The sequence below is a fragment of the Asterias rubens genome, chromosome 3 (assembly GCF_902459465.1).
Source record: "Asterias rubens chromosome 3, eAstRub1.3, whole genome shotgun sequence".
NCBI lineage: Eukaryota > Metazoa > Echinodermata > Asteroidea > Forcipulatida > Asteriidae > Asterias > Asterias rubens.
This window is the reverse complement of record NC_047064.1, coordinates 9,446,303-9,468,910: the sequence shown is the minus strand read 5'-3', so window position 1 is coordinate 9,468,910 and position 22,608 is coordinate 9,446,303. Positions and strand designations below refer to the sequence as shown.

Here is a 22,608-nt window from a genome sequence, read left to right as displayed (position 1 = left end):
CAAAATACTATATACTCCTTGCTCCAACTGTTACCCCACTGAACTCCGACTTAGCAAAGATATCATGTTAGTACACTTGGCATACTGAAATTGGGCCCAGGTTGCAGTAGGCTTCGACAGTTGGTGTATCTCAACACATGCATAAAATAAAAAACCTGTGAAAATTTGAGCTCAATCGGTCGTCGAAGTTGCGATATATTAATGAAAGAAGAAAAAACACCCTTGTCTCACCATGGTCACACGAAGTTGTGTGCTTTCAGATGCTTGATTTCGAAACCTCATAATTCTAAATCTGAGGTCTCGAAATCAAATTCGTGGGATTTTTTGTTAACTTCTTTCTCGAAAACTACGTCACTTCAGAGGGAGCTGTTTCTTTATACTATCAACCTCTCCCAGTTACCCGTAATCAAGAAAGGTTTTATGATAATAATTATTTTGAGTAATTACGAAGAAAAAGAAGGATACGTTAATTAATGACTCCAAAAAAATAATGACCATTAAAAACTTACTTGAATAACTATATTATAACTGCAGCTTTTGATAATCTGTAATTTCGAGAAACATACTTCTTCACTCTGAGAAACATTTCTGCGTGAAACATTTCCCAGATTACCAATTCCTGTAGTAGCAGATGTTCTTCCTTGAATTGTGTGGACATAACGTCTCCGCATTTTCGGTGATGTCTCAAAAACGCTGTACCAACTTTTGAAAAAAAAGTAAGGACGGTCAAATCACCCTCAAAATAATGTTGGGTTTAAACAAGTTTTATACCATCGGTACCAACCTCAAGGCTCTCTTCTCGTAATAGTCGTGTTTCGGTGACGATTTTGTAGGTGGGGCCACCGTCAAGGAATTGGGTAACTACCGAGTCCGTTAACGCACGGGGATACCTATCAGCTCACGGCACTGACGGCCATTATAAGCCACCGAACAAAATAATGATTGAAATCAAATCTGTGGGGGATGTTTGACAATAACTCCGGAACTAAGCATACTGGAGACATGAATATTGTTTGGACTTGGTCCTGAATGCCTAGCCCTACAAAACATCCATCCAACAATCAAACTTTTATTTTGCCTCTCCAAACCAAAACAAGCAAGTGGGGACACTCTGCATCTGATGAACACTCCTCAAAAGCCTTTTCAATTGAATGTTTGCGTGCACAGAGCTGTCTGTCAACGAGCCAAAAATTTGCAAAGTAAGGACGGTCCAATCACCCCAAGCTTATACCATCGGAAAGCCAATGCACTAAAAGTTACAACAAAAAGTTAGTCTAACAAACTGAGTTATTTGTTGGTGCAGTAAAAAAATACGTCTTAAAGTAACTAAAACTCCACATTAGGCCTGCATGGTGTTTTACTGGAACCACAAACTGGTCCGGATAAATCACGTGACTTTGTTTTGATTTCACACTCAAAAAATGTTGTGAAGACTCAGTGCATGCACGAGCGAAGTCAATCCACAAGCATTTTGGGGCAAAGAAATGGCCACAAGAGGGCGCTCAGTGAAAATGCACCAATAACACCGAACCACATGTACAATGCAAAATGCACAGAATACTGTCTGATTGTTGCTGCTGTACTTCGAAGCATACGGAATGATGAAGCGGCAATATTAACGATTTTTAACCCCTTGTTTTGTTCAGTAAAAGCCACACAGTCACAATGGTGTCGTTTGAGTTTCTAGACGAAGTTAGGCGCATGAATAAACGTCAGGTATGTATGTTAATCTGTTTTATTTTAAAATAAAAAATTAATTAATTTAGAATAGAAAACGATGTGCACGCACGACGGATCTCATTCTCAACATCCACAACGACCCATCATGCCAATACTGAATGATCTATATTCAGTCCATTCAAATTCCATGAAATGCAAAGTAGTTTTCGGAATTTTCATTTGCTGATGTTCTTTTGATTTTTAAGTCATTATTTAACAACTAGTTAACATGTTTACAACATTGTATGATTGTGTTAAACTTTCCTTATCCTTCCTGCCCATCTCATCTGCCGCCACTTGTTTTTTGCACTAATTTTTGTTTACCAAACAAAACTAAAAGAATATCTCATTTTTTGGTACTATATTTGTATTTATTATTATATATTTCATACATGAATGAAATACCAGTGGCAGGATTCTGACATTTTTTCGGTGGTGATTTCCTTATTAATACAGTTTACCGGATAACAAACTACTGTTTCATTCAGTAAAGTGCCCTCTTTGACAGGTACTCAAGTAGCCGACATTAAGTACAGTTTCATAAAATGCCTCTCAATCACAGCTATACATGTAGCTGCATACATAGCACATTGCGTAGGCGTACATTTTTGTCCGATACCTGGTTTATTGCTTAAAATTACCGCCAGACTGATTTTGCTGAATTGGCGAAAGAGGCACTTTGGGAAGGAAAAAGGGGCTTACAAAGCCTTATAAAAGTTTCTTAATGGCAATAATTTTTTACCGGATTTATATCGGTAATTCTGATGAACATAATACTATACACTTGCGCATCAAAAGGCACGTGAAACATTATTAATAATACCAAGCCTGTATGCTTCGTTTTTGAAAGGGCAAGGGCACCAAGGCATTTTCTTTTTTTTGTAGAGGGCACCATATGATGAAATTGTAAATTTCTATTTTAAGAGTATTTCAAGGGCATCAAGGGAAGGACCTGGGGACTTTATCGGGGGGCCACTCTGCCAGGGGGCACCTTTGTGAGGGGTATCTTTAAGAGGGGCGACTTTGTAAGTGAGGGGGCAACTTTACTAGGGGGCGACTTTGTGGTTGCCAACTTTGTAGTGGGTGACTCTGCTGAGGGGGGGGGGGGTTGACTGGCATCCATGGAGGCAATCACACTCGTTGCCTCTGTGAAGTATCGAGCCTGAAAGTGGTTGAAACAAAGGACTGATCATCAAATTATGAGTCATCATTCATTTCAATGTGTTTTTGTTGACAGCTATTCTACCAGGTGCTTAATTTTGGAATGATTGTGTCGTCAGCGTTGATGATATGGAAAGGTCTGATGGTAGTTACAGGCAGTGAAAGTCCTATTGTTGTAGTATTAAGGTAATTGTCGTTAATCAATTCTATTAAATTGTTATCAAATTAAAAGTACTATGTTGATTCCTCCAAGCCTGGAATTACACGGAGGCCTTGAAGGCCTTTTCCTGGTCCCCCTTCAGAAGTTTCCCATAGACTTAAAGGCAGTGAACACTATTGGTAATTGTCAAAGACTAGCCTTCACAGTTGGTGAATCTCACATATGCATAAAATAACAAACCTGCGAAAATTGAAGCTCAATCGGTCATCGAACTTGCGAGATAATAATGAAAGAAGAAAAAACACCCTTGTCACACGAATTGTGTGTGTTTAGATGGTTGATTTTGAGACCTCAAGTTCTAAATCTGAGATCTCGAAATCAAATTCGTGGAAAGTTAGTACTTCTTTCTCGAAAACTACGTTACTTCAGATGGAGCCGTTTCTCAAAATGTTTTATACCATCAACCTCTCCCAATTACTCGTCACCAAGAAAGGTGTATGCTAATAATTATTTTGAGTAATTACCAATAGTGTCCACTGCCTTTAAAGATTGTCCAATGGAGGTGTCTTTTGCAAAATAAAAATGGCCTTGTCCTCTCAAAGATCAAACTCCAGGCGTGTTCGATGACCAATTGAGTCAAAATTTTCACAGATTTGTTATTTTTTACATAGGCCTATATGTTGGGATACACCAAGTGAGAATACTGGTCTTTGGCAATTACCAAAGGAGTCCAGTGCCTTTAAGAATCTCATAGTTACCTCTGTGCCACCTTGAAAGTGTTTAGTTTCTTTTAGATGATGTAAGAAATCTCATTTATCTCTCCAACTTGATAGCGGAAGCATGGAGCCAGCATTCCACAGAGGCGATCTCCTATTCCTCACCAATTATCAAGAAGACCCAATCCGAGTCGGTGAAATCGTCGTCTTTAAGATTGAGGGGCGAGACATTCCCATTGTCCACAGGGTGCTCAAGCTTCATGAACAGTGAGTTGAGTCACAAACATTTTATAATAACTGGCAGGTGTCAAAACAACCCATGGCACCCACAGCAATTAGCCTTCTTGAAATGGTTGATACTATTGACCCATTTCACCTGACGTCATCATCAGAATAATCTTGGATGCGCCATTTTGGTGGTCAATGTCAACGTGTGTTATTCAGTGAAGTGCGCATTTTTAGGTGACGCGGCGCTAACACGTAAGCCTTTTGACCACCAACATGGTGAGCGTGGCATCAGTCGCCGCGTGTGACGCGCGTGCAAGGGGTCAATACAGGACACTGTTTGGTTTGGGTGTCAGATAGATTGACCCTCACTTAAAGGGACACGTTGCCTTGGATCGGACAAGTTGGTCTGGAAAAAGTGTTTGAAACCGTTACAAAATGCATGGTTAAAAGGATGTTTTAAAAGTAGAATATCGATCCACACAAGTATCACTCAAAATTGCACGGTTTTCCTTTTACGTCGCGAACTAACATGGTCGGCCATTTATGGGAGTCAAAAATTTGACTTCCATCAATGGCCAAGGGTGTTAGTCGACAGGGTAAAAAGAAAACCATGCAATTTCGAGGCATATTTGTTAGATCATTGTATTCTACTTTTACAACATCTTTCTACCCATATGCATTTTATAACAAACGGTTACAGAACGCTTATCAAAGACCAAATCGACCGATCCAAGGCAACATGTTCCTTTAATGGTGCTTTAGTAATGTGTCCACCCACCATATCTCAAAATGGCTTATTGCTGTGCTTATCGGTGCTTTTGCTGTGGTGACCATTTGTTATGTTCCAAAACAAATTTAAACATGGAGGAAAAACTGTGGGTGGATTTCACAAAGAGTTAAGACTAGTCTTATCTCTAGTTCGACTTAGGACTAGCCAAATGATTTTTATAACAGACTAGTCCCAAGTTAGGACGCGTCCTAACTCTTTGTGAAATCGACCCATGCGATCTTTTGGATTTCCCCCCAAATTTGAGCTTGTGTTGTATGCAGGGCAAGTGACCTTATTAACACCTGCACTGACCAATGCTCTCTCTTGTGTGCCTCTAGGGAAAGTGGAGACATGAAATTTCTGACGAAAGGCGATAACAACATGGTGGATGACAGGGGGCTTTACGCGCCGGGACAACTCTGGCTTCAAAGAAAAGATGTGATAGGACGAGCCCGTGGCTTTGTACCCTTCGTAGGCATAGTTACAATTCTTATGAATGACTACCCTAAATTTAAGGTAAGCTTTGGCTTGTATTCTAACCCTTTTTTTTTTTGTGAATTAATTTACATGATCGTTTCCTTACCATAGGCGACATTAGTCAACTGCACTCAAAACCCCCCTCTTCCTAACCATTGGCGACTTCAGTCGACCATACTTACACACAAATAAGCACTCAAGCCAGGGCGCAAAAAGCCATGTGTAATAAAGCAGTAGTTTTGTCTATGTTCACCCACGATACACAAACTTACCGTTATTGGAAAGAGACAGTGATAGGTAATAAAATTAGGTTAAAATTGGACTTGGAGTTGAAAGATCTGAAATGTCTAACAACTACAGAGCGCCATATGGTTGTGTTAAAAACAAGTGTTTGAGATTATATGTACAGACTGAAGAATGAACTTTGACATTTATTGACTGATCCCAATTATTGTTTTTTTATTTGATGAAAGGGAATTCAATAAATATGAACTCTGTTAGTACCTATTTTGCCGTCAAACAAAATCTTCAAGGAAATAATGGAGTTTGTAAAAATGACCATTGAACGAAAGCTTTCTGTTGTGTATGATTGTGTGATTCACGCTTGAGTGGTCACCAGCGCTTGTTTATGCCAGAACAATTTGATATGGATAGGGTTAGATGAAAGCATTGGCAGTGAAATCTTTCAGACAGATTAAAGATTTGGTAAAATATGAGAGCTCACTCAATACTACCAACTGTCGTTTATTTCGATTGCTGCAATCAAATTAGGCCCAATATTAATATGCACAAAATCCCTAATGATACAATGTACATCATTGTTTTCACAAAAACTTTACCACCAAATTTGATAAATTTTTCCCAATTTGAGCATTGGAATTAATTTACTCTTCAAATAAAATATATGTGTGCTTTCTCTTTCCAGTAACTCTGCAATTTTAACCGATTTCTTCCTTTTGTTTTATTTACAGTATATTGTTCTAGCTGGACTTGGTTTGTTTGTGTTGATCCATCGAGAATGACAGCGGCCCTAAGCTAGTAACATTCCCCCCCCCCTCCCCATCTGTCAAGAATTTTTGCCAGCCTTGCATTTTCTTATCTTTTTTTCTTTTCTTCATTCCCTTCAAACTGTTTAGTGTGCTTACAACATGTATAAATGGAAACAAAGTCGTGTCTGTATTGGATATAAAAATAAATATGTTAGTTTGCCACGGATTTCTGAGCCCGACTTCATAGAGCTGCCCAATCAGGAAATTTTGCCTAACAGATTCCTGCTAAGCAAAAAATAAGCAGGGAACCAGTCACAAGCAGTACACATAGCATAGGATTTTTGCTGGTAACATTTTCCTTTCCGGTGAGCAAACTTTTCGATGTTTACTTTATTTTTCTGGTAGCTGTGTGTACTAGCACTCTATGAAATTGGGCTCAGGTAGTGTAACTAAGAGAAGGTCACAGTGTGGTTGGTTGAGTTATCAAATGATTTGTGGCTAGTATCAGGTTTGGTTAGTAGTATCTTGCCCTGCTTTTGGACTGGACAGGACAATCTTATAGGGTGTCATGGCCAAGTGGTTAAGGGCATCGAATTCAAGTTCTAGGCCCAATTTCACTGCTCTGCTTCTACGCTTATAAGGCTAGCGCAGAAATTCGGCGCTTGCACGTCAGCGGGGAATCGTGATCGTAAGCACAAAATTCGGCGGTAAGCAGAGTCATGAAATTGGGCCCTGGTGGCTAAGTCATCAGGGTGAGGGTTTGAATCCAAGCCATGACTTTTGTGTCCTTGAGCAAGACACTTAACTGTAAATGCTTCTCTTCACCCAGGGGTAAATGGGTACCTGTGTGGGCAGAGATGGTTCTTGTGATTGATTTAGCTTAGTGCGCTACATACTTGGCAGCACAGGCTGTATGTACTCCCCATGGAGCAGAGATGGTTTAAGGAATGAAATAAATGGCCCAGTGCCAGGGGTAGTAGACCTTTATCACGGTGTGGCCATCTTGAATTTACTCCATTCCAACTCATTGTAACCAAACTGACGCTGGACGAAACAATAGTCTGGTCCATGTTTGTGCAATGATTGTTAGCATTCATTACAGGAAACGGGGAATATGACCAAGATGGGGGGGGGGGGGGGGGTATGGACATCAAACCAATTCATGCATGAACGTTTCCCAGACTCAAATGTTCTTGGTGAATAATTATCCAAACCATACTATGTTAAAGCACCCTCTATGTTTATTCATTGCAAACATGTACAGATCTGAACTTTAGAAAGATGCCTTTTTCTTTACAAATGTTTAACTCTGTTCAACCAGGTCCAACTCATAGGTGCAAACTATAAATAACAGTCAACTTGCTGGTACAACCATTTCATTAAATCTCTTTTGAGGGAGTGTTCCGTCTGAAATACCGATTTGGTTTCAACATTTCAAAAAGTATACTCTGATCTGCTCGTCTTCAGGAGAAGGAAAAGGTCCAATCGGGTAATTAAAACAATGAATGCAGCAAGGACATTGCATTCAAAACAACCTGGGCCCAATTTCATAGAGCTGCTAAGCACACAAATTTGCTAAGCATGAAACTTTCCCCCATAAAAACAGGATTACCACCAAAATGCCCATTTGTTGCATAGTGCTTGTTACTTGATCTCAGCTTTTGTTTGCTTATCCTGAAAATCACATGGAAATTTGGTCGGTAAACCTGTCTATCAAGGAAGAAATTTCATGCTAAGCAAATTTTGTGCTTAGCAGCTCTATGGAATTGGGCCCAGGTTATACTGACCAAAATTGTGGATTTATCACTGCATGTATTTCCTGTATCACTGGATGCATTTCACAAGCAACCAGTTTTAAATGATCTCCAAGAAGAAAGGCTGAGGTAATTTTCAATGTTCATGCTATTTTCTTTTCCAGTGGCCAATTTCATAAAGCTGTTTAGCAGAAAATGCTGCTGAGCATATTTCTTAGCTAAGCTTAAAAACGAGTGTGGCACCAGTGGCAAAAATATAACTTTTATAGATTGTTGGCTGGTAGCCTGTTTCTACAAACCATTGCTTAGCAGTTTGTGTTTGCTTACAGGCTCTGTAAAAGATAGCCCTGTTCATTGACTGTTACCATGGTAATATAGCAGGTTTATCTTGGTGGTATTATCTTGTTAGTGGTTATGTGTTGAATTCAAACTTGTATGAACAGATCGCACACTGTGTTCCTGGAGGCATGCAAGTGTATGTTATGGCTCGTAGTTGACTTTAACATTTAGTTTAATAAAATCAATCGAGTAAACTGTACTGGTTTTTATGTATTGAAAATAAATCAATTCAATGAATTCTTATCTACATTTGTAAAAATTGCTCCATTTTGTTTCTTGTTAATGGATTTTTATTTGGAGAGCATTCATTTTAATATGAGTTGTATTTACATTCAAACAATGACAATTAATAATATCCTTGGAAATAAAGTTTTGTAAGGCATTATCTGAAAGGAAGTGGACACTATTGGTAATTACTCAAAATAATTATTAGCATAAAACCTTACTTGGTGACGAGTAATGGGGAGGGGTTGATGTTATAAAACATTGTTAGAAACGGCTCCCTCTGAAGTAACACAGTTTTCGAGAAAGAAGTAATTTTCCACGAATTTGATTTCGAGACCCCAGATTTTAGAACTTGATCAAGCATCTAAACGCACACAACTTTGTGTGACAAGGGTGTTTTTTCTTTCATTATTATCTCGCAAGTTCGATGACCGATTGAGCTCAAATTTTCACAGGTTTATTATTTTATGCTTATGTTGAGATACACCAACTGTGAAGGCTAGTCTTTGACAATTACCAATAGTGTCCACTGCCTTTAGATGAATTCATACACCTTTGGTATTTGTTAAAGACCATTCTTCTCATTTGGTGTATCTCTCAACATATGCATAACATAACAGAACTGAAAATTGGGGCTCAATTGGTCGTCGCAGTTGCGAGAAAACGTGGAGGAATAATGGAAGTAAAAACACCCGTGTCGCAAAAGGTGTGTGATTTCATATACCTCAGCTGAGGTCTCGAATTCATTCAATATTTTAGTGAGACATTACTTCTTTCTCAAAAAAAAAATTCTTCAGAGGGAGCCGTTTCTCACAATGTTTTATATTATCAACAGCTCTATATTGCTTGTTACCAAGTATTAGTTTTTATGCTAACAATTATTGTGAGTAATATTACCAATAGTTTCAATGCTTTTAACAACTAAGCAATCTAAAAAAATCAAGGCCAAAGTAAACCGGTTAACCGGTAACGATACGCAACCTTTCCAATCCGTAAAAAAAAAATTAAACTCTTTGAAAACATAATATTACCAGAATATTTTTAGGGGAATAACAAATACCAGGGGAGCGGTTTTTAAATTGCATGCTGGATAAAAGCTGCCGTTCTGGGAAAGAGTGCAACTTTTACAAATAATGGCAAATTTTGCATCGTTTTTTTTTCCCCTGATGCAAATTTGACATCCCTTACATTGGTTGGTAATACACTGCTCTAGAATTGCAAGGGCCGTGGGTTCGAATCCCACCCGAGTAACATGCCTGTGACTGTTTTTGATTGGGTGGTGGTCTACAAAAAATGGCTAACTTGGTATATGCGCGTTCTTTTCGGCCATAGCGGCCGAACACATCTACTCTCTTTCTTTCTCTTCAAGCGTCAACAAGGAACCACGTTCTTGACTAATTTCCGAAACGTATGATTGTATATACATTCCGTAGATCAAAGGCTCAATCGACGTGTTGATCAGAATAAACAACCAACTGACACACACTGCGGTTGCGTTCGGCGGATCACCACCAGACAAACCGATGCTCTTGAAAAGTATAACCAAAGTAGGTATCCAGCAGATGTTGTGGAGCAGTATCATCAAAATCAACGTCTTAGAAGTTCGCCGGAATCCTCTTTTCGTGTCCCGCAAAACGCGCCGTAACTGTCATGGCTTGGACCGAAACGGCCTCTGAGCGAACCTGCAAGACTAACCTTAGTCTTGGTGCAAGACGTTTCTCGTTCCCTTTTCACGCACACCGCGGCCAATAGGAGACTTTCCAACGCTAGGCGGCAGCAGACATACCGGGTAAATTTCCATTGTTTACGTAGTTCTGAACATGCGCATAATTCTGAGAACAATGGATTTACCCGGTAAGTCTGCTGCCCTCTATCGTCCCAGAAAGTCTCCCATTCACCGACAGCGCGCGCACCGACTCACCTAACTTATAGTCCACTCACCGCCTTTCTCCGGGGCGGTGAGTGGACTATAAGTCAGGTGAGTCGGTGCGCGCGCTGTCGGTGAATTGGCCGCGGTGTGCGTGAAAAGGAAACGAGAAACGTCTTGCACCAAGACTAGACTAACCTTCGTGTGACGGGTGTTATTTCTTCCATTGTGATCTCGACAACCAATTGAGCTCAAATTTGCACAAGTTTGTTATTTTGTGCACATGCTGAGAGATACACTGTGAGAAGACTGGTCCAAGTTGACAACTACCAAAGGTGTACTGCAGACTCATGTTAAATTTTGCATCGGGGATACAAATATTAATTTTACTTGTTTACCCATACACCAATGTTAGCACTGCATACTCAACACTTTCCCGAGTCATGTGAAAAAAATATCACAGGCATGTTTTTCGGGTGTGAATCGGTGGGCTGGGAGTGAAAGAATGATCAATGCTTTAAGATTTTTAATAAAACCACTAAAAGTAGTAAATCACTAATAATAATTAACATTGATATAACAAAGCTACTAAGAAATAAAGCCCCAAATAAAGCAGACCCACTTTGAAAAAAATAATAATAATGTGGCAAAACCATGCATCATAAAGTGCATGTACAATCTGAGCATGTATAAGTGAGAATAATATATGTATGTCAAAATTTGCACCTATAATTTGCACCTGTAAAAAACTTTACCATTTTATATGAGAGAATTTTTTTTAATTAACTAATCGCTCCGTTTAGTGCAATAACAAACACAAACCAATAAGAAAGCAGCATGTCTATGTGCGCTTCTGACCAAATAGTTGTAATAAATACAAGTGCATGTCCTTCCCTAATCAAATTGTAATTACTTGTACCATAATTCGTTTCAACAATTATTATTTGCCTCCACTGTCATACTGAACACTGCTTGAAAATCATGAAGACTTAATGTTATTGTATCATTGTGCATCAGTATTCTCAAAAACAAGAATCAAATCAACTTGGGATATTTTATTCGATTCCCATCTTCCCATCCCTTTCAACACTCGGCGACCCTCGTATCGAATCCCCTCAATGCACACACTGAACACGAAACAGAGCTTCCGAAATGCGATGTCAGTCGGCCAGCAAACAAGCGAATCAAATTGTTCGTTGTATCGAAACGCTTGCCCCCGATCCCCTAAAACGGAGAAATATCAACCATTGCTTTTGTACAGTAGAGAATTGCGATAGTCTAATTGCGGTTGAACCCGGTATATGAGAGTTTTTATACGTTGTACCTTCGCATCCATTCAGCGCATGCAGATCGGGTCATCTGTAATCGCAGATTGGAAGATATTTATGGCCGAACCGCCGGCCGGAATCCGTGTACAAACGAATGGAATTCCAACCGGCGCGCCTATGCAGAAATAGCGGTATATTCAACGTACACGGCGGTGTGCGCCGCCGGAGCAAATCCCATTCGCCTTGTACGTAGCGTGGGATCGCCGGCCGGTTAACGTGGACCCGTGGATTGGAGATATTTTATGTTCCTGTATGACTCGCGTATTTTGTTTGAGATTTCGTTTGTTTTTATGCTTTCAACTCTTGCAGAAATATTTGCAGAAATATTTTGATCAATTTCTTTATTGACTGATATAATTAATTGCTTTCAACTAAACAGAAAACGTTGATAGAAAAAATTAAACAACTGCAACAAAAAATTGCTTATAATTTGAAAGTGCTGTTGACAATTTAATTTGTGTTCCTGTACTATATTTTTTTCATTTTTCATGATGATGATGCTGTGACATTCAACAGTCATTAGAAATAAATAGTTAAATTAAAAACATTAATTGTTCAAAATTCTACGCCATGATATTTTACAGTAGCCTGCCTGGGACCCTGTAGGTTTTTACTACCCCTACCCGATGTGTTTTACTTCTTGAGTGGCTCGCATGCGCATATTTACTTGTTCAGCAACATGGCGGTGAGTGTGAAATCATGTTTTGTTTGTGGTTTTTATATAGACAGTCACTGAGTCAGACCAGTTTAGTTTCAAACACCCCACTCATTTCTCCTTTTATGCATCTTTAATCAAGAGACCATTGATCATTTTAGGATCATAACAAATGAAAAGGTGATGATTTCTACCTTCTTCAGTGTCAATGCATGAACTTGGATGGATAATTTTCCGTCGTAATAAAATGGGAAGGGCGCCACCACTTGTTCACTATTTTTTTTTACAAAAAAAGGATATCTCCATTGTTGAGGTAAATTAAAATTAGATACTTAGGCTGTGTCCGAATTGGTGACTTCGGCTACAGCTACTACGGCTAGATCAGCGCGTCTGTCAGTGTTGAAGGATAGGCAGACGCGGGCGCCCTAGCCGTAGCTGTAGCCGAAGTCGCCCATTCGGACACGGCCTAATACTGGGTGCGTTCGATAACCTTCCCGGTGTCATCCCGCAGTGCTTACTAGGGTGAGCCCCTGACAAGAGGTAATTGAATGATCACTCTTGCCTCTCGGGGTGACGGCATGTACCTCAGGTCACCCCCAAGTGACCTATTCGATCATACCGGGCAGACCGGGGTTGACCCAGGAAAGCTAAACGAACGGAAGGCACCCATAATTTAGGAAAAGTTTATCCAGTTTACCTAAAAACTAAATTTAAACAAGACTCTAAAAAGATTATCCTTTTTGTTAGTAATTGGTAATTTGAATGTAAAACTAAAAATGAGTGAAAAAGTAAAGACAGTGGTGGTGGCAGGATGTGGAAATTGTTTCCCCTTCATTCTATCTACATAATCTCCCCTACTTTGCTTTTAAAAGGTGTTTAAGTTAAGGCGGTCCAAAGAGATTTTTCTCTTGGTTTTAATCATTTTGTGTGTGTTATATTTAAAGTGTAAACGTAACAGTAAGGTACAAAGATTGCTCCATGTATGAGTAAAGTCAAGTTAAAAACAATAGTTATTAATGGCCCGAGTCTGATGTTTTTGTCGTCGGACGTCAGGATGTTTAGACTATTTTATTTTAGATCATATTTAATGGTCCTTTAATGGTAAGTTGTTTGCAATAGCTAATTCTACTCTCTTAATTAATGTAAAGTTGTCTTAATTAACAATTAACTTACTTAACAAATGATCATCACAAAAGTTATGGATATTTATATTAATTTTGATTAATAATGTTTGTTTTCCATTTGTTAATGTTTGATGTTTATAAATATATAACTAGTATTTATACATTTAGAACAACATGTGTCGGAAAGCTTATTATTTAAGAATGACTTGTTGGTTTGTTAGTGAAAAGTGTCATTGATTTGTTCATTTTTATTTTTTTTTTATTTTTTATAAAATATTGTTGCCTTCACAGCAAGAGAAGAAGAAGAAGGAGAGTATTTTGGATTTATCCAAATACATTGACAAACCAACAAGGGTGAAATTCCAGGGTGGGCGTGAAGGTAAATTGATTCATTGATTTAAGGCTACGATATTAATCTAACTCCTTCTAGAACTAAGAAGTTTGTTCCACTATTGCCAGACAAACCTTAGTTCTAGGAGTTTGATAATGTTAGTTCTTGGTCCATGTCCCTTACACCAAAGAGCTCTGGGTGTGTTCGATTAGCTTTCCTGTGTCGTCCCTGGTCTTCCCCCGGTACGTTCGAATAGCTTTGACATCATTCCAGGGGCTCACCTGGGTAAGCCTAAAGTGCCCTGCTTGTGGAGTGGGTCACTTGGGGCTGGCCCCAGGTGCATGCCGCCACCACAAAAAGGGTGAGTGATCATTCCATTAGCTCTTGTCAGGGGCTCACCCAAGTGAGCACCGCGGGTCAACACAGGGAAGCTAATCCGACGCACCCAATAATGGAACACTTTGACCTTCAAACAACAACCAGAAACGGCGATCCATTTCACAACTCAAGAACACCTGTAGATGCAAACAGGTTGATGCTAAATTGTAAACCGTCCACACGAGATCAAGACACCATTCTATTTTGAGGGCAAACTAGTGACGACGTGAAAGAGCAAGAGGTAGCAGCTTTAATTTTCTTTGACCTTTAAAAAAAAATTGTGCAATTTACAGGCAACTACTTCCAGGCAATTCCAAGAAGAAAGGTATTCACATTTGAATGTTAAATTATTTTATATTTGGGATGGTAAGACTTTCTCCGAAAATTACTCCTTTTGCTACTTAGTGGTCCTTTGTAGCAAGCGTTGCAGTTGTTTGCCTCCAAGTTGCCTATACAAAATTGACAAAATTGACCTGTGTGACCAAAACCCCTAAATGTTGATTGATCAATTTTATCGATATTATTTATCTTTGTTTTGTTATCATTTCAGTTACTGGAATTCTCAAGGGGTTTGATCCTTTGTTAAACCTTGTGTTGGATGGAACATCAGAATATCTAAGAGGTAAAATCAGTACTACAGTGATTATAGTTCAGCTGTGGATCCATACACACACAAATGTATTATGAGGGAAAAGGGATCACATTGTTTTATTATATTATATTTATTGACCAAACCAACAGCGGACGAGGCGCCGTTTACAGGAAAGGATACAAAACAAAAAGAACAAGAAATATTCATATAGCCTATATAAAAACAATCTGATATGTACAAAGTTAACAATTAAAATAGAATCATCTTAGGAAAGAAAATTAAAGCATACGTTGAAGATAAAGTAAAATAAAATAGGGAACAGAAACAGACCACCATGAATGACTGTGAAAATATATTTAAAATAAATTTTAAAAGCAAAAGCCTACATTAAATTATAAACAGAATAATCGATAAAAAGACGAGGGAAAAAAATAAAAAATAAAAAATAAAATCGATGTAAACAATACCAAATAAAATAAAACAAAACACTGTAAATACATGTATACATTAGTTACTGGAAGAGGATATGACATTCAAAACCTGACCACGAAAGGAATTAAGAGAAAATCATGGTTGACTCGATCAAATGCCTTGGAAAAATCAGTATATATAACATCTAACTGCTCTCTCTGATCAACAGCACGGTATGCCTCCAGTAAAAAGGAAGTAAGGTTTGTGGAACAACCCCTTCCAGAGACAAAACCGTGCTGTTGCTCAGAAATCGCAGGTCGAACATGGGAAAAAATCTGCTCACATAGTATTTTTTCATAAACCTTGGCTACCTGAGGGATTAATGAAAGGGTCGTTTAGTTTTACCTATTCTGTTAAATCCAATAATCTAATAGTCATTCCATTGTTTCCAGGGTGCTATTTCCAAAAACCCTTCAAGGGCCCACTGGACAACTGTTCTAGGGCCAGTAGTTTGTGCGTTGGTCTGGTAAACCTAACTGAATTAGTCTAGTGTTTTGCTTAGATTTATTGTATTTCAGGTGTCCAATTCCAAACCTTGTACTAAAAGTTATATGTACAAACATTAAACCACTATTTTTTGAGCTATTTATAACTTTAGTACTGTCATGGCTGTGTCTATTACTACTTTTGCCTCATTACTAACCCTAACTATGGGGTAATGTGTCATTTTTAAAGAGCAGGGGCACCAAGGCATTTTCTTTGGTAAGAGGTAATTATATGGGGACTTTTCTATTATAACCTTTTTAAGGGGTACCAAGACAACAACAAGGGACAATGGAGGCAATTGCCTGTGTTGCCCCCATGAAGTATCAGGACTGTGTGTGTTTAAACACCAAAAACAAAGTGTGGACTTGCAAACAAAAGAAGTTCACACAATGTAGGGACTTGAAACACTGCGTGGACTACTTACGTCCACACACACACAAGCCTGCAGTCATGGACCTCCTATGGTCCCTCTTCTGTTTAGACTCCTATTATGTTTATACTTTTGGGCAACAGCTCCCGTTGGTTTTGTACATGTTCCAACTGTGGAACTTTCCAGAATCTTGGACCCTATTGTCCTCTTTTGTTATAGGTTCCTGGTTTGAATGTGTAATATTGAATTTATGACTTCTGTCAAGTGTACAGAACAAAGAAATGTGCACACAGTGACTGCAACACAGACATGTTTGTGGGTGTGTCATACACCTTATACCTTATTTATCTTAAATTGCAAACCATTATTTCACACTTGTTTTTATTCAGATCCTGATGATCCCTATAAGCTGACTGAAGACACTCGTGATATCGGTCTTGTCGTGTGCAGAGGAACGTCCGTCGTTCTCATTTGTCCGGCCGATGGAATGGAACAGATAGCGAACCCCTTCGTTCAACAAGAGGGTTGACACATCTTGACCTGCTCGCCGACACCTATGAACTTATGGTTATGTACTGGAGGACCATTTTTAGAGAGTGAACATATTAGGCTCTGTAACACACATTTCTGTGTGAATAGCTCAGAAGCTTGGGCTAAGCTTGGGCCAAGCTTGTGCAAAGCTTGGGCTAAACTTGGGCTGAGCTTTGGGCTAAGCTTGGGCTAATCTTGGGCTGAGCTTTGGCTGAGTAGAACTCACTGATATACATTGTTCAGAACTAGGGCAAGAACAAGCATGGATGCAGTGGGCGACACGGAGCTGTTGTAAATTATAATGTAAATACATTTCTATCATGGGAAGTTGATCTTAGGTAGTGTTTAGTGGTAGAATTGTTTATGTGGTACTTTGCTTGTTGCTTTTTTTATTGATTTGACTTGAGAAGAATACAACAGCATACGAAAATAGATAATTTACATTGTTGTGAGATGGAAACAATACAAATAACATTTTAACTTGACTTTTCAACAAACTTTTAGAAGATTTATCTCTTGTTTTGTACATCATACTTTTGAGAAAAGGCATTGATCCAAGAGAAAAAAAATGAGACAACTGGATTTATCCTGTCTTGAGTTTACTGGCCCAACACTGATATCACCTCAGGCCCGTGGTCCAGTATAAAATTTGAGCCCTATTTAGAATTTGTTTTTTATGACAATTCTTGATTTCATTTTGGTGGTCATTTAGGTGGTGTTCAATCTGTGCATTCCATCTGCCCATTTTATACATGAACCAAAGTCAAATACAAGTTAATTTGTTTTTAAAGCCATTGGACTATTTCGGTAAACAGTATTGTCCAAAGGCCCCGTTTCGTGTATCACAACTTATATATAAAATAACAAACCTGTGAAAATTTAGGCTCAATCGGTCATCGGAGTCAGGAGAAAATAACAGGAAAACCCAATAAATCCGTAATTCTCGATATCGAGATTGATAATTGTTTTAAGGTTTTCTCAAAAAGTACAGCATTTCATGGAATAATATTTCAAGGGAAGTCATTCACCATTACCTTCTGTAAACCCCATAAGTTATTTTTAAATCTGTGAACTTTTTTTTGTTTTCTGTTCCGAAAGTGTATAATGGCTTTAAATACAATTTTCAATGAAAGTGTTGCATATCTTTTGTTTCCATAAAATCAACCTCCCTCCACCCCTAATTCCCTTCCTCCCCCCTTTGTCTCGACAGAGGCTGTGTATTTTCTAATGTCGCTTTTTTTCTTTTTTCTATGAAATAGCTGTGGAGTGAATTGTTTGTATTGAAATTATCCCATTTATTTCCTTCACCAGAAACATTCAAGTTATACACCACATAGAATCAAAATGTATTCATGAGTTTACTATGGTTGTATTTTGCCACATACAAAGTACTTTATAAGTGTAACATAATTCTCATTTTGTTGTTTGTGATACACAAAAATAAAGAGCATCTTTATGTTGGAGGCTGTCATGTACAAAACGCTTTGTTTTTTGTCTTCCTCATATTATGTCTTTTCATTACTCTATAATTTTTGTAGCACATGCAAACTATAGCTAGGAGATTTTACCATTGTCTGCACATTTATTGGGTAAAGTTTATACAGAGCCTTTCTTTCAAATTCTGCAAATTATGGCGTTTTCAAGCTCTCAATAATACTTGATGAAAATAAAAACAGATATAAAAGGTGCTAAGTTTGCATCGGGGATAATGAATATTAATTTTGTTTTTTTACCCATACACCGATGTGTGTTAGCACTGTATACTAAGTACTTCCCTAGTACACCGGTGTAACATGCCTGTGATATTTTTTCACAGGACTTTGGCAAAGTACCGAGTATACAGTGCTATTAACACATCGGTGTATGGGTAAAACAGAATCATGAGACATCCAGGATTGTACATACTGTATATCCATATCAAAGTGAACCAGATATTCAACTTTTTAAATAGGGAGCGGAGCCAACTATTGGGGGCAGGACAGAGGACACTTCACTAGTACTTTATAAGAAGAATGTGTTTATGTGAGCGAAATGAGTAGATAGAACTGCCTCCTTCAAGGACACGTGTATATTCATAATATGGGGTATGCTTCCGCAAAGGATAAATCGAATGTATTAATATTATTGCATAATATAAGATTAAATAATTTCGATAGCAAGTAACAAAACGATAAAGATAAAATAAAAATATGCGCGCCCGATGTGGGGCTCGAACCCACGACCCTGGGATTAAGAGTCCCATGCTCTACCGACTGAGCTAACCGGGCATTGTTGCGGTGAGGGCGGAGCACATTAAATTTATTTAATTGGCCGTTGCTGCACGATAAAATTTACACTTACTATTTGTTCTCATTTCTGTATGATCACTCAGCCATTTCCGAAATATTTGCCTCATCATGATACGTTAGTTTCAATATAAGTTGTTCATTTTGCAAATTTCATAATCATACTTTCCCGGCCAAACACACCCCTACTATAATTTGGAATTGCTTCTGGTTTCACGGGTACACGCGGATTAATGCTTTGATCGACTACAACTGGCAACCAGCGAAAAAGAAGAATCGACCATGAATAAAGGGGGGGCTTCTAAACCAACACACGCATCAGATTACACACGGCGCGCTGTTTATATTTTGACGTGCTTTTTCTTCAACGTTCAACAAAAACGAGTCGGCACAAATTAAATCTTCATCACGATTCGTAGTCCGCGTGTACTGTGTGTGTGATGCGTGTAGTTTTTAGCCGGCAGTCGCCGAGTAATTTGGGTCACTTGATTGTTCAGTCGTCGGATCATAGAGTAAGGACAGAAGAAGTCTCAACCAGTGTTCAGTATAGACAGTATTATCTTCAATATTTCAAGTAACATTTTAAGATAAATCGTTCTTGTTGACACGAACTGCGCAAGTTTAGCTGGCCAAAAGCCAAAAGGTAAGTGAACAAAATAAAAATCCAGTCCAACAAGTTCATAACTCTTATTCTAATTCTACCTCCATGATTTCACCATCCATTGTTCTACTGAATCATGCTCCTGACTGAATGTACTACTTTATGATCAAAGACAAAATAAACTCCATAAATCCCTCAAGACCCATTTGTGTAAGTGGTGAGCATGGTGAGTGTGGCCATGGAGCAATGTGGCCAATGATTTGTTGATACCCTACAACAACAACAAAAACTGAAACATTCAAAATCTAAATCTCCCAAGTTTTGAATAACTTTAATTGTTATAGTTTATTTGAAAGTGGTTTGCCATTTGAAGCATCACATTCTAACCATAAAACTGTAACTGTAAGCATGGTAAGCGGCTGGTAATGTGGTATTGATTTGCTTTATTTTTTATATTAAACAAAACTTTTAAGTAATATCACCAATTGGTCAAAAAAGTAGACTCGAGTCAAAGTCAAGTGTGTGGATATTCTATTAAAATGTTTCTACCTCCCTGCTCCTTTGTTGTGTTTTGGAATTGTCTGTCTTTGACCTCTAGACTGGGACTGGTCCACGTGGACCAGTCCAGCTTGAATGATCACGACTGGACTATGTTTGTATGTTTGGTAAGGTGAAGCAATCTGTAACCTGGTCATTTTCTACTCCTAGAACTATGACTCATGAGCATGAGGTTCGATCCGCTATTGCTCGGGGAGACGATAGCCAAACGAACCTCATAGTTCTAGGAGTAGAACGAACCTAGTCCGATACTAGTTTTAGGAGAAGTCATTTTCTAACTGTTTTCTAACCTTTCTATAACTGTTTATCAATTATTCATTTCATGATTTTCAGTTTCACTTTTACTAATTTCACATACGTACCTTTATTTTCAGCTTAGACTCTGCTGACCTAATTTGTCTATCTTGTGTTAACATTAAACAACTTACTAATCTAACCTATTTTCGTCACTTTAATCATTTACAGACTCTACTATTATTGCTCCATGTTCATAGAAAATTGGTGGTTGTTCTTGTTCTGTTGATTATTCATACTAATATGTAATCACTTTCTATGACATTGGGATAACTATTCAGCCCCCGATTTCACGAAACTCATCGCAAGTAGCGACGCATCGTAGGGTTTGTGATGCGTCGCAGACCTAAGACACGTCGCGGCTGCGACGAGTTCCACCATCCATTTCACCAAACATGCCAAACACGTCGTAAGCGCGCGCTAATACAAACTATTTTCACTCTTAATAAAAACAACCCTTTGGACGAGGATGAACTGCTAAAGTTCTGCGGCTGTTTTATGTTGTGTACAACTTGGTCATGAAAAAGTCGTGTATTATAGTTCATTCAAGATGGCAGACACTGCACTCAACCGTTTCGGAATAGTGTTTAGGTATTTTGTTTGTTTTTTGGTTTATAATTATTTATTTGTTTAGTTGTTTTAGTTTGTGTGTGTTCGTTTGTTATGCGTGTGTTTGTTTTCTTTTCTTTTTTACCCGTCCTTTTTTTTTGGGGGGGGGGGAGGGTAAATTTCCATTTGTTGTCTAGTGTCTTCCCGATTGGTTCACGGAAGTTACATGTGGTAATTGTTATGTCCTTTCATGCATTTTGTGCGTAAACAAATGAAACATCGCATTCTTACGATGACCCTATGGGTAGTCGTCACTTACGACGTGTTCTTCCTCGTTGTCAAGGAACTTGCGACGTATCCAACGCATCGTAACTTAGATGAAAATGATTTCATACGCATCGCAACTTACGACGTGTAACCGGTCGCAACTTGCACTTGCGACGCGTCGCAGGGCTTCGTGAAATCGGGGGCAGGTGTAATACCGTCGCCATCATACAAAATTTCTGCATAGTTCGCAATATTGGGAATTGGCAATTTATTTTTTAAGTAAACTTTTTGGGGGGCAATGCTTATTTTGCTGGCACTAAACAGGCACGAGGACTGGGTTTTGAAACTTTTACTATGGCCCTTTTCGAAACCACGGCTTCTGCTTTGGATTCAGCTTAGCCTAGCTTGGCCCCGTGCTTACGCGCTCAGGGTTTCAGACAAGAGGACGGATCCTGAAGCCGAATCCAAAGCTGAAGCCGTTGTTTCGAAAAGGGCCTGTGACAAAATGTTGTTTAGCCTGGTTCCATGTCAACATTGTCATGACTTTGTATTAATGCGATGGGAATCAGACCAAACAATTGAATTTATGACTTTATTTATGTTATTTCCCATATTAAAACATCCACTCCATTTAAACCCATTTTTCTTTATTCAAACAAAAACTTTTTCAAAAGCAAAAGGTAAGTATGCATGTATTACATGAACATTGAAAATGGTCATTGATAATTTCTAATTATGGGAGATAAAACAACAAATGGCCTGTCAGATTTTTTGCCGATTTGACACAAAATATTTTGATTTAAAATTCAATGGGTATTTTGAAGGGGGTCGAGAAAGTTACAAGCTTTCATTTGAGCCATTGCTCGAAAAAGTCGGCCAATTATTAGTACATGTAGCAATGAAATAAAGTGCTCAAAATTAGTTTTTGTCCAAATCTCGACAATATTTCTTATGTGTTTTATAAGAAACGTTTTTAATTTTTGTCATGGTTCCTGACCATTAAAAGTTAAACTTTTTTTCGTTAGAGCGGGTGATACTCTTTGAAATACGTACCATTCACTAAAAAAAAATTATTTGTTAATGTTTGGGGACAAAAATCTGACCTAGTATCTTTAACATTTTAAGTCAAATCATTCTAACTACTCCGTACAGTGACATTTCAAACATGTACATAGAAAATAATGCAAGTTCACTAACTAAGTATTCTGGTGGTGGATATAGTAAAAAGTGGTTTTTGTTTTGAACATGGTGCAGATTTTTCAAGATATAAGGCCAAGTTAAAAAGAAACATGTTTAGCGTCCCTGCCCGCTTCCTTTTTACAGGCCGCCTCCTTTTTTATTTTGTTTTTAATGCACATTTTTCTTTTCTTTTTTCGTTTTAAAT

General features: G+C 38.4%; 3 protein-coding genes and 1 non-coding gene across 4 annotated transcripts in view; 3 read left to right on the top strand and 1 right to left on the bottom strand.

The window, feature by feature from the left end:
- Nucleotides 1-1,542: 1,542 nt before the first annotated feature.
- LOC117288605 (signal peptidase complex catalytic subunit SEC11A) lies at nt 1,543-7,074 on the top strand. The gene is made up of 5 exons (XM_033769524.1): nt 1,543-1,716; nt 2,957-3,066; nt 3,874-4,023; nt 5,092-5,269; nt 6,202-7,074. Exons 1-5 carry the CDS (start codon nt 1,666-1,668, stop codon nt 6,250-6,252), a joined length of 540 nt encoding a protein of 179 aa, XP_033625415.1. The 5' UTR covers nt 1,543-1,665; the 3' UTR covers nt 6,253-7,074.
- Nucleotides 7,075-11,963: 4,889 nt separating this feature from the next.
- LOC117288218 (U6 snRNA-associated Sm-like protein LSm7) lies at nt 11,964-17,084 on the top strand. The gene is made up of 5 exons (XM_033768986.1): nt 11,964-11,982; nt 12,317-12,417; nt 13,803-13,890; nt 14,771-14,842; nt 16,529-17,084. Exons 2-5 carry the CDS (start codon nt 12,412-12,414, stop codon nt 16,666-16,668), a joined length of 306 nt encoding a protein of 101 aa, XP_033624877.1. The 5' UTR covers nt 11,964-11,982; nt 12,317-12,411; the 3' UTR covers nt 16,669-17,084.
- A 1,780-nt stretch (nt 17,085-18,864) lies between these two features.
- Nucleotides 18,865-18,937, bottom strand: Trnak-cuu. Its single transcript has one exon. It is a non-coding gene; the product is annotated as a tRNA-Lys (tRNA).
- A 399-nt stretch (nt 18,938-19,336) lies between these two features.
- Nucleotides 19,337-22,608, top strand: part of LOC117287829 (carnitine O-palmitoyltransferase 1, liver isoform-like) — a 35,206-nt gene continuing 31,934 nt past the window's right edge. Inside the window, exon 1 of the mRNA XM_033768368.1 lies at nt 19,337-19,598. The gene's annotated coding sequence lies outside the window, so the exon portion shown is untranslated. The remainder of the gene's footprint in view (nt 19,599-22,608) is intronic.